This window comes from Morus notabilis, unplaced genomic scaffold, assembly GCF_000414095.1.
Source record: "Morus notabilis unplaced genomic scaffold, ASM41409v2 Scaffold175, whole genome shotgun sequence".
In the NCBI taxonomy this organism is placed as follows: Eukaryota; Viridiplantae; Streptophyta; class Magnoliopsida; order Rosales; family Moraceae; genus Morus; species Morus notabilis.
The window spans coordinates 66,314-80,349 of record NW_010365332.1 but is presented as its reverse complement, the minus strand read 5'-3'; the positions used below and the strand labels follow the sequence as shown (position 1 = coordinate 80,349).

The following is a 14,036-nucleotide window of genomic DNA, read 5'->3' as shown; positions in this document are numbered from 1 at the left end:
TCTTTGTACAAATGCAACTCCTTGCGCACCCCCATATTTTGCAGATCGATTCTCGCCTTATCCGTATCCTTACTTTTCCGTCAATGTCTAGAATTGTGCCTAATAAGCTGTCGCATACATTCTTCTCAATATGCATGACATCTAAGTTGTGACATAACGATAATGACTTCTAATAAGGTAACTCCCAAAAGATACTCTTCTTTGTCCAATTAAGCTCGCTTGCATGTCTTTTCCGCTTCTTACCACCGTACTTTTCATGTTTACCAGGCAATCTGAAGGACACATTTTGTAACTAATCTAAGATTTGGTGAACAGATTTTCGAGCCGGTGGAGGTCGTTTCTCAACCATACCGTCAAACTTTTTATTTTTTCTCATCCCATGTTTAATAGGAAGCCATTGTCGATGGCCAACAAAACAAGTCTTACTTGTTATCCTCTTTGAAGGAGTTGCATCGTTGCAAGTTGGGCATGCTAAATAGCCCTGACCACTCCATCTAGATAAACTACTACGAGCAGGAAAATCATTAACAGTCATAAGCAACATGGCTCACATCTGAAATGATGTATTCGAAACTGCGTCACGTACAATTACTCCTTCATTCCACAAATGTTTTAGCTCATCCACAAGGGGTCTTAAAAAGACATACATATCCTTTCCGAGTGCATTTGGGCTAGGAATCAACAATGTCAACATCTTATAAGGATCCTTAGTGCATAACCACAGAGGTAAATTGTAGGCCGTTAAAACCACCGGCCACATACTGTATGAGAGGCTCATGTTCCCGAATGGATTGAAACCATCAGCAGCCAACCCCAAGCGAACATTTCTCGGCTCACGTGAAAACTCAGGATACTTTTCATCTACCTCCTTCCATTCAATACCATCGACTGTATGACGCATTAAACCCTCATCATTTGAACGCCCATGATGGTGCCACGTCATAGCTTTAGCTGTGTGACGAGAACCGTACAGATGCTTCAACCGATCTATTAACGGGAAATAACGTAGTACTTTCCACGGGACTTGTTTAGTACCCTTTGTCTTTTTTTTCTTCCAACGGGATGTTTTACATACAGGACACGTTTGTAGATCAACGTTCTCTTTCCAAAACAAAGCACAATCGTACTTGCAGACATGAATTATTTCGTAACCCAATCCAAGTTTACTCATGAGCTTCTTCGACTCATAATGAGAAGAAGGTAACTTCACATCCGGAAATGCATCTTTCAATAGACTTAAGACAACATCCATACACTCATTAGGCCACTTGTATAACACTTTTAAATGCATCAATTTCACTAAGAAATTTAAAGATGAATACTTAGTGCAGCCCGGATACAATCCCACCTGGAGCTCAGAAAGTAGATCCTTAAATTCAGCGTACTGTGCATCTTCTAGATCCACATGCGTCTCATCCAACATTCCATGGTCATCATTAATCCCAGCAACGTCTTCTAAGACTGCAAACATCTCGTCTATTGGTTGATTAACTATTAGGTCTACACCTGAAACCGCTTATACTTCACCATGGTGAATCCATGTTCTATACAATGGGTCAAAACTAAATCGATGTATATGCGCTCTCACAGTTTCTACTGGATGCATTTCATGGTTTCTACATTTCATACAAGGACAGTTGATATGGCCAATTGAAGTTGCATAATTTTTGGCGACCTCAATAAAAGCAGATAACCCATTCCAATATTCATCCGACAATCGGTTCCTCAAAGAAGTCCAACTTTTGTCAATCGGCATTTCAACTATAAACGACAACAGACATAACAATTTATTAATGTGTTTAATTAATTTTAATTTTATTCTTAATTAACACAATTAAGTTTTATTAATTAAAGTGTGTTAATGAACTTATTAAAATTATGGTTTCTTAACTAAATTTCGGCAGCATAACGACTTATTTTTCATATAATTCACAAATAAAAACCTGCAGAAAAACAACTTTAAAAGATTTCGGCACACCATAGCTGCAAGATGTGCCACCCAGAACAAGAATCATAAACTTATACTAAATTTCAACAATATAACAAAATCATAATTCAAATATTGTCATCATAATCCTGAATTCATACAACTACTACAATTCTAAACTAAATAAATATAAAAAACTTACAAAGTTCAAACCCACTAAACGGGGGCTGAAAATATAAGGATTACGTCAGAGGAACCGTGCAAACAAGGACAAAGGCGAAAAATCAAACGCCTACATCAAATTAGAACATCAAACATAATTTTTAAACACTAAAATTAACAATTTATTAACATCTAGAGTAACATATAGATGCAAAATCATTAGTTTGGAGATCTCAAATCCAGTCACTTCAGTTTTTTATATATTGTCTGGAAAGAAGTGATGGCAATGAACTTTGAATTACTCAATTGCAGTTTCCAAGTGAATTAAAAATATACAGTCATGAAGTTCATAAGAAGATTATTTTAATTCGAAAAAGTCTTGTTTAGAGTGAGATAATATCTCTTGTTTCACATGTCTGCCACAGCATATCTCAGAAAATCCAATATTCAATATTCGTGCAAGTTGTAGGATAATTTCACAAATGACAAATACAACTAACATTACTTGTTAACTACTTAACTTATGTAAAAAAATATAAAAAAAAACATTCAACTAATTAACAATTAAGATGAATCAATTTTTTAATTGATAACAAAAAGCAAGAGAAATTACAAGACCACGACTAAGAATCCTTTTCCACCAAGCAACATGCTTTTTTCAATGCCAATACATGAATATTAGCTATTCAAGAGGGAAACTCTAAAAAAAAAAATAATAAATAAAAAACATTAAGGAGGGAAAACTAAAACAAGTCATAATAGGTAGGCGATGAACATAATAATTGAAGTAGTACGATGACTTTTCTACCAATGTCACTATCCACATGATTCTTACGTTTAATTTATAAATAGAAAATATTGATCAATAAAGTTAAATTTAAATTAACAAATATTAAAATTTAAGCAATCACTCGAAAATATACGAAGATAATTATCTAAAGTCCGGTCTAATTTTACGAAGCTTAATAATTTATGAAAGGCTACGAGTACAAATTCTATAGGAAAAAAAATGCTATGTTCTTCATGCTCGAATCTAATTCTAAGTATAATCTAGTTCTAAGTATAATGCTTAGGAAATGATTCTAAGTTCTAAGTATAATCTAGTTCTAATAACAAGTTATTACACAATTGTTTTAAGAAAAAAAAAAAACTAACCAACCATTACCTACGTATGCGGGCAGCGGCGGGGGCAGGGCGGCGGGAGCAGGGCTGCGGGACCGGGGCAGCCGGAGCGAGGCGGCCGGAGTGGGGCGGTGCAGCGGCGGCGGCAGGAAATGGATCGAAGAGAGAGAGAGGGAAGAGAAGAGAGATAAGGGGAGAGAGGGAAGGGGAAGGCCGGCGGCTGGGGGCAGCGGCGGAGAGATTTGCAGGAGAGAGAGAGAGAGAGCGTCGGGAGAAAATGAAGAAGAAGAAGGGGGATATTAGGTCAGAGTTATTTGCGACGACATATTCATCGCAAATAAATTTAAAATGTCGTCGCTAATAATAAATATTTGCGACAACAATGTCGTCGCAAATTAATAAAATGTCATCGCAAATACTAAAATATTTGCGACGATATTTTCTCGCCGCAAATATTTTAAAGTCATCGCAAATAATGCTTTTTTTCTGCGCCTACTTTATCGTCAAATAAGATTATTTGCAACGACGGTAAAATAATGTCGTCGTAAATAAGCTAAAACTATTTGCGGCGCTTAATGTCGTCGCAAATAGTCATGACTTGTCGTCACAAAAAAATGGATTACCTTGGCGCCAATAATCCGCGCCATTGAAAATTGCGCGCCAATATTATTTACGACGACACTGAACTTATTAACGACGACATTATTATTTTATTTGAAGGTAAGTATTTATGATGATATGTCGTCACAAATAATGTATTATTTGCGACGATAAATATCATCACAAAAAATGTCGTCGCAAAAGGGCATAATTGTTGTAGTGAGTGTTGTTATGAAACAAGTACATAAATAGAAGATAACTAGCCAAGGACAACATCTACACTGGTACAGGTACTATTTATTAAAAAGTAAAAATAAATAAATAAATAAAACCAATATTGAACTATGAATTCTAAACAGCAATCATATACATAAATACATGTGAGCCCTATTTTATACGTACATTGTAGTGATATATAATTACTTGTGTTTTAAAAAATGCACTATCTCTCTGAGATAGTAATATATAATTATGTGTGTCAAAACAAAAGAGATAGCAACACATTATAAACCAATCACATATATCAACACATTATTAGACATCCACTAATCAATTCTACCTCAATTAAATTCAGACATGCCATTGAAACTTAACTGATGCAAACTTATTTGCGCAGGCAGTCTTATTTCTTGGCCACTAGTTTTAACATTGAAACTTTTTATGAGGATTAATAACTGCTTAATTTAGTAATAAGACAATCTATTAATTAATTAATTAATTACCTCGGCACGTTCGTAGGCAGTGGAGAAGCAAGCACCGGAAGATGATGTGAAGGAATAGAGGTGAGGAAAGAGTTTCTTTATCGCTCTACTGCTTGTGACGATCATGGATGTTGAAGCCATGATGACTTGAAAGTTACAAACTTCCTTAAAATATTTTTAGATCATTAGCTTGGGGGGGGTTTTTTTTTTTTTTTTTTTTTTTTTTTTTTTGGGTGCAATGTCTATTATAACTTCTGCGTCTCTTTAAATATGTTTTACTATTAACGCATGTCACACGTTTATTGATGTGCAAGGTGTCATTCACTAGCGTTGCACGCGTGTAAAACGAGAGTTGACACACATGGAGGACTTTGAGACACGTTTTTGTACTCCTAATAATCAATTCAACAACAAAGGTGTCTACGTTGTTTTCTTATTTAGTATTTTAGGGTCCGTTTAGTTCGCTGATTCGAATTTTTAATTTGAGTTGAGATTTAATTTTATGTGAGAACTTTTTATTATAGCAAAAAAATTAGATGTGATTATTTCTAAGAGTTTTTTACTGTAACAAAACTCAAATTTTAAATTCAAATTGGTAAAATAAATAGCGCATTAGTTAGCGTATGTACGCTTAGATCATAAGTTATATTTCCTTTTCAACTAAATGACATTTCTAATTAGATTGGAAATAAATTACTTATTGTTGAGTAAAAAAAAAAAAAAAAAAAAAAACCAGAAAAAAGAAAAAGACACAATCGGACAAAAGCTACGTGATAGAGAAAATGATTAGAGTTATTCTAAAGTTATTTTATTTAATGTTTATTTATTAGGATTATTTGAGTTCTATTAAGATGATTTAAGATTAAATAGCATTAGGAGTTTGATTACTACTAGGACTTGTATGCCTTAAAAATAAGTCTTTCTATGCTCATTATTTTAAGACTTTAGACTTAATTAATGATATTAAATATTCATATTTTCTCTATTATTATCTACTTCTCTCTAATTACTCTGTCAAGATTCTTTTCTATCCCCTTCTTCTATCTCCTCTTTCGCTGTTTCCTACATCACTGTCTTTGTTAACCCGCAGAAAAAGAGAAAAGTCGATGTAAGGAGAAAATTCCAAAGAATTTCCTCTTCCTCTCTATCGGTCCTACATCACTACATCTTTGTTAACCTGCAGAAAAAGAGAAAAGTCGAAGTAAGGAGAAAATTCCAAAGAATTAAAAAGCCGTAAGAAGGCCAAACGGATAGAATGGAAATATCACCTCATTAGGTTGATTGTCCAACACAAGAATGTTACGGTTAGAGGTGTACCGTGTAAGTTTGGGCTGCTTAGCCCTACTCGGCAGCCCAAAGGGAGAGGGTCGGCCCAATCCGACCCTAAACCTAAAAAATTTAGGGCTGGTTCGGCTCGGCCTGTAATTTCATAAGACATTTTGAAAAAATCTTTAAAAATATGATGTTTAGGTCGGGCCACCCTGACTCTAAAGGAGAGAGAGTCGGCCCAACACAGTTTTAAGTTTAAAAAATTTAAAGCTGAGTCAGATCAAACCTGGGCCAATAGTAACGAGCTTCGGACTGGCCCGTTTAGCCCGACCAAAACTTACAGCTCTAGTTACAGTATGAATGATTTGCATCAAACGATATTCTTGTTAACTCTTTTACTAAGACTTTGCGTGCGAAAAAGATGTGAGGGACACCAAGAAGATACAAGTATATAAGGGAGAGATGTCACGTACTTTTTGTTATTGTTTATTGTTTTTTGGTTTTTTTGTGTTAGAAGGAGAAAAGAGACAAATATTTTTTAAAAATGCATTGGTTTGGATTTTTACTTCTTATTCTTGATTAATAACATTTTTAGTCAAATAACTATATTAGCAAAAGAATTTTGATCAAGAATGAGGAGTAAAAATTCAAGCACTCTTAAAGATAAATTATGTAATTTTCTCTTGTTGAAAAGATGTCACTGTTTTTTTTTTTTGTTTACACTTTTTTGTTTTGTTTTTACGGCTCTATTTTTTTTTTTTTTTTACTTCTCTTTCTTTTATTTGTTTTTTTCTCTGCCTTCTTTGCTTGCTTTTTTGGTTCATTATTTTTGTTTTTCTCTCATCCCTACTTAATCTTATCATTTTAGTCACTCATTCATGCTTTTTTGTTTTTGTTTTCTTTCTTACTAATATTGTATTTACCTTTAAGTATTTACAACTTTGAATTTGGTAAATACTGTATTTACCAATAAATATTTTAGTAATTAAAATTTTAAATATGGTAAATACAATATTTATTGGTAAATACAATATTTATCAGTAAATATTTTAGTAACTATAATTTTGAATATGGTAAATATTGTATTTACCTGTAAATACTTTAGTAGCTACAATTTTAAATCTGCTATATTTACTGGTAAATACGATATTCAATAGTAAATACTGTGTTAAATGGTCACCGGTGTCGGTGGCCGGATTTTCATATAAATATGATTTTTATTAGTAAATACGGTTTGTAAAGTATTTATAGGTAAATACAGTGTTAACGGTCGCCAGAGTAGGTAGACAAATATTTGGATAAATATGATTTTTAATAGTAAATATGGTATGTACTGGTAAATAGAGTGTTGAATAGTCGCCGGAGTCAGTGGCTGAATTTTCATATAAATGTGTTTTCATTAGTAAATATAATATTTAACGGTAAATACAATATTAAACAATCGTCAGAGTTGGTGACTAGATTTCGGATAAATGTGATTTTTACCGATAAATATGATATTTATCAATTGCGGGAGCCGTTTGATGGATTTTTTTAAAAAATATGGTAAATACAGTGTTTACCAATAAATATGGTATTTACCAATCGCTGGCGATGGCCACTGGTCAGCAGTCACTAGCAACTACTGCCAATCTCTGGAGCTGGCCGTCAATTGCCAATGCGGGCCATAGTCTTCTGATTTTAGAAAAATATGATATAATATCTCTATTTAAAAAAATGATATAATTTATTATTTTAAAAAAAAAAGAGTAGTGGTTTTGGGAGAGGAAAGAGATGGAAAAAAAATTAAGGAGTATTTTTGGTTTTTAATAATAATAATAATAATAATAATAATAATATGGCCGTCAATTGCCAATGCCGGCCATAGTCTTCTGATTTTAGAAAAATATGATATAATATCTCTATTTAAAAAAATGCTATAATTTATTATTTTCAAAAAAAAAAGAGTAGTGGTTTTGGGAGAGGAAAGAGATGGAAAAAAAATTAAGGAGTATTTTTGGTTTTTATTAATAATAATAATAATAATAATCATAATCATAATAATCATAATAATCATAATAATCATAATCATAATCATAATAATCATAATAATCATAATCATAATAATCATAATAATCATAATAATCATAATAATAATAATAATAATAATAATAATAATAATAATAATAATAATAATCATAATAATCATAATAATAATCATAATATAGCTCCAACGTTCAAATACATTTAATGGTAATAACTAATATGCCAAGATTTACTTTCTCCTTTTGCTCATCATTTTTGCCCTGAATCAATATGAATTTGACTTTAATCAACATGAATTTTTGATTGACTTTATCAATGTGCTACCTAATTAAGTCGACTATATATCTTTCAGATTCGTGTATGTTTTGTGTGTAGAACTACTCGGCGGTTAAAGATATACATATATAAATATTGTTTTTGGTATTATTATATATTTAATACTTGAAAGATCATATAACTGATCCAATTTTAGGGCTACATAAATTTATATGTAGAATGTTCCTTCACCGATTTAGAGGAAATTGAAAAGGAGCAACAAAAGAATGGCTCTTGGCCGAGATCTTTCATTTATTGGCAGGGGGAGGGGGATTATTATCATAGTTATGATTGCCATGCTTTTCTCTTCACTTATACTAGGTAGTGTGTTCCTCTTTTTTTTTTTTTTCTTTCCCTTTTTAAGTGTTTTCTCTTACTCTTTTTTTTTCTTCTTCTTCTTTTTTTTTTCTTTTTTTTCAAAGGAGTACATCACAGATTTAAGCTTAGCCATGTTGAAAAATTATTTCCTTTTTCTTTTCTTTTTTCCTTTTTCATTTTTTACGTCATTTTATCATGATGCAGTTTATATCATTAGGCTCAATATATACAGTCAGAATATTCTTAAGATGACACTATTAAATTTGGTTTATGAGTACCGTCAAATTTAAATCATACTGTTGTGATGAGGTGCCCCATAGTAGAATTTCCATACAGCTGCTAGTTTCTGGAAGTGTCAATAACACAACACGTATGGCGGGATACTTCCAAGTATTGCTATAGAACCCAGCTGCTAGTTTCTGAAAGTGCAGCTGCTAGTTTCTGTTGGCAGCCATTTATGAACCCCAAAGGTCCCTAGGTCAAACAAATTAAGGAGAAAGTTAAGTATAGTAAAATAAAAAATGATAACTCCTACCCATAATTGCACTTTCATGTGACTATATGAGGATGAGCTAACATAATAATTATTTACTAAATTATTTAAACAATAATTATTATTTATGTAATACGTGTTATTTATGTTAAAATCTTAACATAAAAAATTATTTTATTAATTTTTACATTTTACATGACATTTTCTATCAATAATTTAAGAGGGAAAATTAACAAGAACTACTGAAGCTTGTGGAAAAAAGAATTAAAGTTCAACATTGTGACAAATTATGGTTCGGAGCAACGTGTAATTTTTCCTATATTGTAATATCTGTTTAGTTCGCTGATTCTAGTTTTTAATTCGAGTTGAGATGTGACTTTTTATGAGAACTTTTTACTGTAGCAAAAAAGTTAGATGTAACTGTTTCTGAGAGCTTTTTACTATAGTAAAACTCAAATTGGTAAAATGAACAGAACCTAAGTATTATAGAAGAGTGGATGCCTCTTTATAAGTTTCCGTACTTCAACCGAGGGCTTATGTGACTTTTTATCATTGATGAAAAGTAGGGGTGTAAGAAATGAGCCCGAACCTGAATAACTCGCCCGACCCGACCCGAAAGTGTAGGGTTTTTATTTTAAATTTGGATTCAAATAGTCCCAACCAGCACTGTGCGGGTTGGGGGGCGGGGCGGGCATTTTGAACCCGATTGCCCCGACCTGACCGATTTAGGTGTGTAACCCTAAATCCCTAAATCTATTTTGCTGGACTATCTCTATATAGACTGTTTATTTGACGTATTGTTAATTTTATTTCTGAACTTTATTGACTGTTAAGAAGTATGTTTGATGTTATGTTAATGCTTATGGACTGTTCATGGATTTTATGCTTTTGAACTATTAAAAGAGGTATGACTGTTTATGGATTTTCACCAACCCGAGTAACCTAAGTAACCCGAAGTCACCTGACAAGTTGCGGATTTGTGGACTTAAAAGAGTATTACGGCCTAAAATTTTTTCAACTTGCATTGAGCGGGTCGGCTCAATTTTTCAGCTCAATCCGACCCTATCCGGCCGAATTACACCCCTAATGAAAAGCAAAATACTCGTTCTTATATTGGATACTTCTTTATTATTATTTTTTTCCCAAGGTGGACACTCTTTTTGTTTTTCCTGCACTTAAATCAAAAGATATATTTCACATTTTTTATAGTTTGAAAATAAAAACTTGTTCTGATTTTATTTCTTTTCTTTTTTCTCACTTCTTTCTCTTCTTTCCCTGTTCTCTCTCTGTTTCGTGGGAAGAAAACTGGTTGGAGATTGAAGAAAAAAAAACCTTTTCAAAAACAAAAAAAGAGAGCAGAGCACCATCAGAATTCAAAGGTCAGACTTTCATGTTTCTCCTTTTCTTCTACTGAGATGAAGAATAGGATTCTTCATCGAATAAATATTTTCTTTTTTTTTTTTTTTGGGTGAAAGTTTTCCCCTCTCGTGCTCTCTCCTACAACTATATTTTATTTCTTGATTTCTCCGTTTACATTTCTTTATATTGGTCAATTCTCTCTCTGATTTTTTCAGAATAAATTTCTTCAGCATCGTCAAGGGCGAGGGTGCACAATCTTCTCTGTTCAGGTAAACTACTTTTTTAATTTCCATTTCCTCCATAATCGTTTTTTGATTATGCAGTTTTCGTGGGTTTTTACCTTTTAGAGATTGTTGTGATCTTCATTTATTAGTATTTCTGGGTTTTCAGTGAAGGTGTTTGGTTTTTGGATTATGACATGAATTTTCAACCGTTTTTTTTAAGTGTCAAGGGTTTTGTTCCGTATATAAAGAATTCAAATACCGCCATCGAAACAACCATCATCTCTACCTAGGTTTTTTTGTCATCTACTTTTGGTGATTATTTGAAAAAATTTGCAGTGTATTCAACGCGCTGCACTATCTTTCTTTGCTTCCTCCAAGGGCCCGATAACCACACTAAGTCTTCAAACTGATCAAACAAAATCAATGTTTGAAATCTCCAAATCTGACATCCATGGGTTCCTAATAATCCTTTGTGCAGTGGTTAAATCAGTTGCAGAAGCGGAATCTTTAATTAGTATTTGTTGCATAATACTAATCAAGATTTTATTACTAACGAGTTGATGGGGTCTTAGGCTTTACAATTTGATTACAATATAACTTTAACCAGTTAAAGTTTGACGAATGGGATTATGATGGTTCGATGGATACTAAATTATGATGGTCTTAGGCTTTTTCTTATTTTCTTTTTTGCAGTATATGGTTCAATTCTGTTTTCAGGCATTTTTATGTGATAGTTCATTAGCTCTATTTCTTCTATGCAACAAATACTTTTTTTTACCCTGTAAATTTTTTTATTTGATTACATTTGGGCAGTACGTAGAACAAAGCTTTTGAGTTCCTTTTTTTTTTTTTTCTGGGAACAGCCCTATATTGTTTAGTGTGCTTAATATGAAATAGTGAGTAGGAATATAAGTCAGCCACAACTTTCTCCAATTCCTTGACCTCTTGCTCACAAATTTCATTTGTTGGGGTCCAACTTTGCTAATTCCTTCAATATGGTGAAATTTTCCAATGACGGCTGTATAGACAACAAAGTATTGGAGGCAATAAAATATAATATGGAGACATACATTGGATTTCTCTGCTTTCTATATGCAGAATAATTGGCTTGCTTTTACAATTCTCTATAAGTTTTTGTTCCTAATTCACCTTTTATTCGCTTATTAAGCATGAAAGCATCGAGAGTCCTTTTAATTTGGGCACATCAATGCACACTCTCTGAATTGGTTCACTTGTGCTTTTGTGCTCATGTTGATTGAATGTCGTGGTCTTTGTGAAACCATTGTCTTGTATGTTCTTTTCTTTCTTTCTTTCTTTCTTTCTTTAAACATATGGAAGAACAAAAAGGTTTTGAATATTGCTGAATTCAAATGAATAGACCAGTTGAAGTTGCTTATATCCACTACTATCATAGCGAGTACTCGATTTTTATTGGAACTTTAAACTTCTCCTTATTAAGAAAGGGTTTTGAGGAAAAGAAAGTGCTGAACTGAAATTTGTCTTCTGATCAGTGCCGTGATTAGGAATATGATCAATACTTACCATTTTTCCTTCGACCACCTTTATATATAGCTAAGAAAACAATACAAGAATGAGAAGAATATCCGAGTGCTGTTGAAAGCAGTAGTTTGTGAATACAATTTACGTATTTTCTAATATCTCGCTTCATTTACAGCTACTATTAATATATGCTTTCCTCGTTCCAAGCGATTTTCAGATGTGTTCATATACAAGGAATTTTGACAAAAAACGAGGTCACTAGAGTACTTTCTTTTGTTTTTGTTTTTTGTTTTGTTTTTTGTTTTTTGTTTTGTTTTTTGTTTTTTTTTTTTGGTTTTTTGTTTTTTATTTTTGTTTTTTAAAGATAGCTGTATGTCATTCCTAGAGAATGACCTGAGTTTGTTTCTAATTAAATTCTATGAGAAACGTCATTCTGCGTTTGTATTTAATTAAACTCTGAGAAATATCCGGTTTTGATTTCAGTTTTTATCAAGCAAACCTTTCTTCTTGTTTTTCCTCTCTTATAATTAAGTAGCATGCAAGATCATCTAAGATGTGAAGATATTGTAATTGAAACATTCACTATTTGTTCCCTGTTTGATGTTCCCACTAAATCGCTTGATATCAAATCTGGAAAACAAGTTTCCGACAGTACTGACCAACCTCTGCAGCAAATGCAGAAGCTTGCAAGCACTCAAATCAAGTTTCAAAATCAAGGCAACAAATTAATGTAGAAGCAACCGGTAGCATACTGCCACTATACACGGGTCCTTGTTTTGACTGTATGTACATATCTGCTCATCCCGTATATAATTTGATGACTTGTTTTTGCAACCACGAACAAGACAACATGAGCGCCATTTTGTATCCTATGCTGGTTATGTATTTCTATCTTAATTTTCTTGCTTACGTTCACTATTAATATTGATAACAACTTCACACATAGTGACAACATTCATGTACTTTTTGGTTTATGGTATTAAAAGTAAAAGAGACAAAAAAAGTGAATTAATTTCTAAGTTATTTTGCTTTTAAATAAAATCAACTCAAATCTTACATTTTTCTTTTTCTTACAAGGTCAAAAAACTGAAGTACAACAAAGAGCATTGAAGTGCCGTAGGCACTTCCCCACACTAGTATAATATAATATAGTTCCTAAGCTTTTCAATACTTACCTATATTCCGATAACATAAGGCTTGACTTTTTCGAAGGAGAAATGGTGGAAATCAAGACCATCGGAGTGGTGGGCAGCGGCCAAATGGGCTCCGGCATCGCCCAACTTGCTGCCATTCACGGCCTCCATGTGTGGCTCCTCGACACCAACCCAACTGCTCTCTCCACAGCCTCCTCCTCCATCTCTAACTCCATTCACCGTCTCGTCTCCCGAGGCCACCTCTCTCAGGTATATATATATATTAAGAATATGATGGTTAGACAAAAATTATAAGTTGGGCATGGAATAAAAATCACGCTGTTATGTTTGCTGAGTTATTTTTAGTACTCGATTGCTTGGAATTGGGCTTTCGGTTCTTCCCTGGTTTGCTACTATCAACTGGATTTGTGCTATTTGATATGTTCAGCCCTGATTAGTTATTAAAAGATTCTTTTTATTTACAATTGCAAATATTTCTCAAGCCCGGGTAAAGGAGGAGGGTTGCGGTAGGTTGACGGCCAATTTAAAAATAAGTTACTCATGGATTTCACTCACGCAGAATCTGTTGGGGCGTTCCCTACGTGCAACGCACTATGCGGGGCCCCGGGCATAGTGTTAAATAGGCAAGGGGGTCTTCGCACATTCATGGACGTGTGCGGGGGAAAAAGCGAGCCCATGCACCATGTCGGGCCCCGGATATGGTGAAAAATATGCAAGGGGGGTCCTTGCACATTCATGGACGTGTGCAAGGGGCAGAGTTAGCCCATGATAGGAAAATTCGTTTAGGTAGTTGGAATGTAGGTTCTTTAACTGGTAGATCTATGGAGTTAGTAGATGTTATGGTAAGAAGAAGAATTAACATTTTAT

At 33.3% G+C, this 14,036-nt stretch overlaps 2 protein-coding genes across 8 annotated transcripts in view; one reads left to right on the top strand and one right to left on the bottom strand.

Moving 5' to 3' along the window:
* The window catches only part of LOC21411222, a 6,852-nt gene extending 2,125 nt beyond the window's left edge, over window positions 1-4,727 (bottom strand). For 3 of the 4 annotated variants that reach the window (XR_002903090.1, XM_024172099.1, XM_024172103.1), the window contains exon 1: window positions 4,534-4,727. Coding sequence is in view for 1 of the 4 variants with exons in the window: in XM_024172103.1 (XP_024027871.1) it covers window positions 4,534-4,653 (120 nt within the window). In the remaining 3 variants the exon portion in view is untranslated. Of the gene's footprint in view, window positions 1-2,129; window positions 2,206-4,533 lie in introns of those variants that run through there. The other variant, XM_024172100.1, reaches the window with a different exon arrangement.
* Window positions 4,728-10,171: 5,444 nt separating this feature from the next.
* LOC112093506 (3-hydroxybutyryl-CoA dehydrogenase) overlaps window positions 10,172-14,036 on the top strand; it is a 12,550-nt gene continuing 8,685 nt past the window's right edge. Inside the window, exons 1-4 of one of the 4 annotated variants that reach the window (XM_024172088.1) lie at window positions 10,172-10,311; window positions 10,507-10,560; window positions 12,696-12,797; window positions 13,228-13,418. In XM_024172088.1, the coding sequence (XP_024027856.1) occupies window positions 13,233-13,418 (186 nt within the window). In that variant the 5' untranslated portion in view covers window positions 10,172-10,311; window positions 10,507-10,560; window positions 12,696-12,797; window positions 13,228-13,232. Of the gene's footprint in view, window positions 10,312-10,506; window positions 10,561-12,686; window positions 12,798-13,056; window positions 13,152-13,227; window positions 13,419-14,036 lie in introns of those variants that run through there. The other 3 variants (XM_024172087.1, XM_024172089.1, XM_024172090.1) reach the window with 3 other exon arrangements.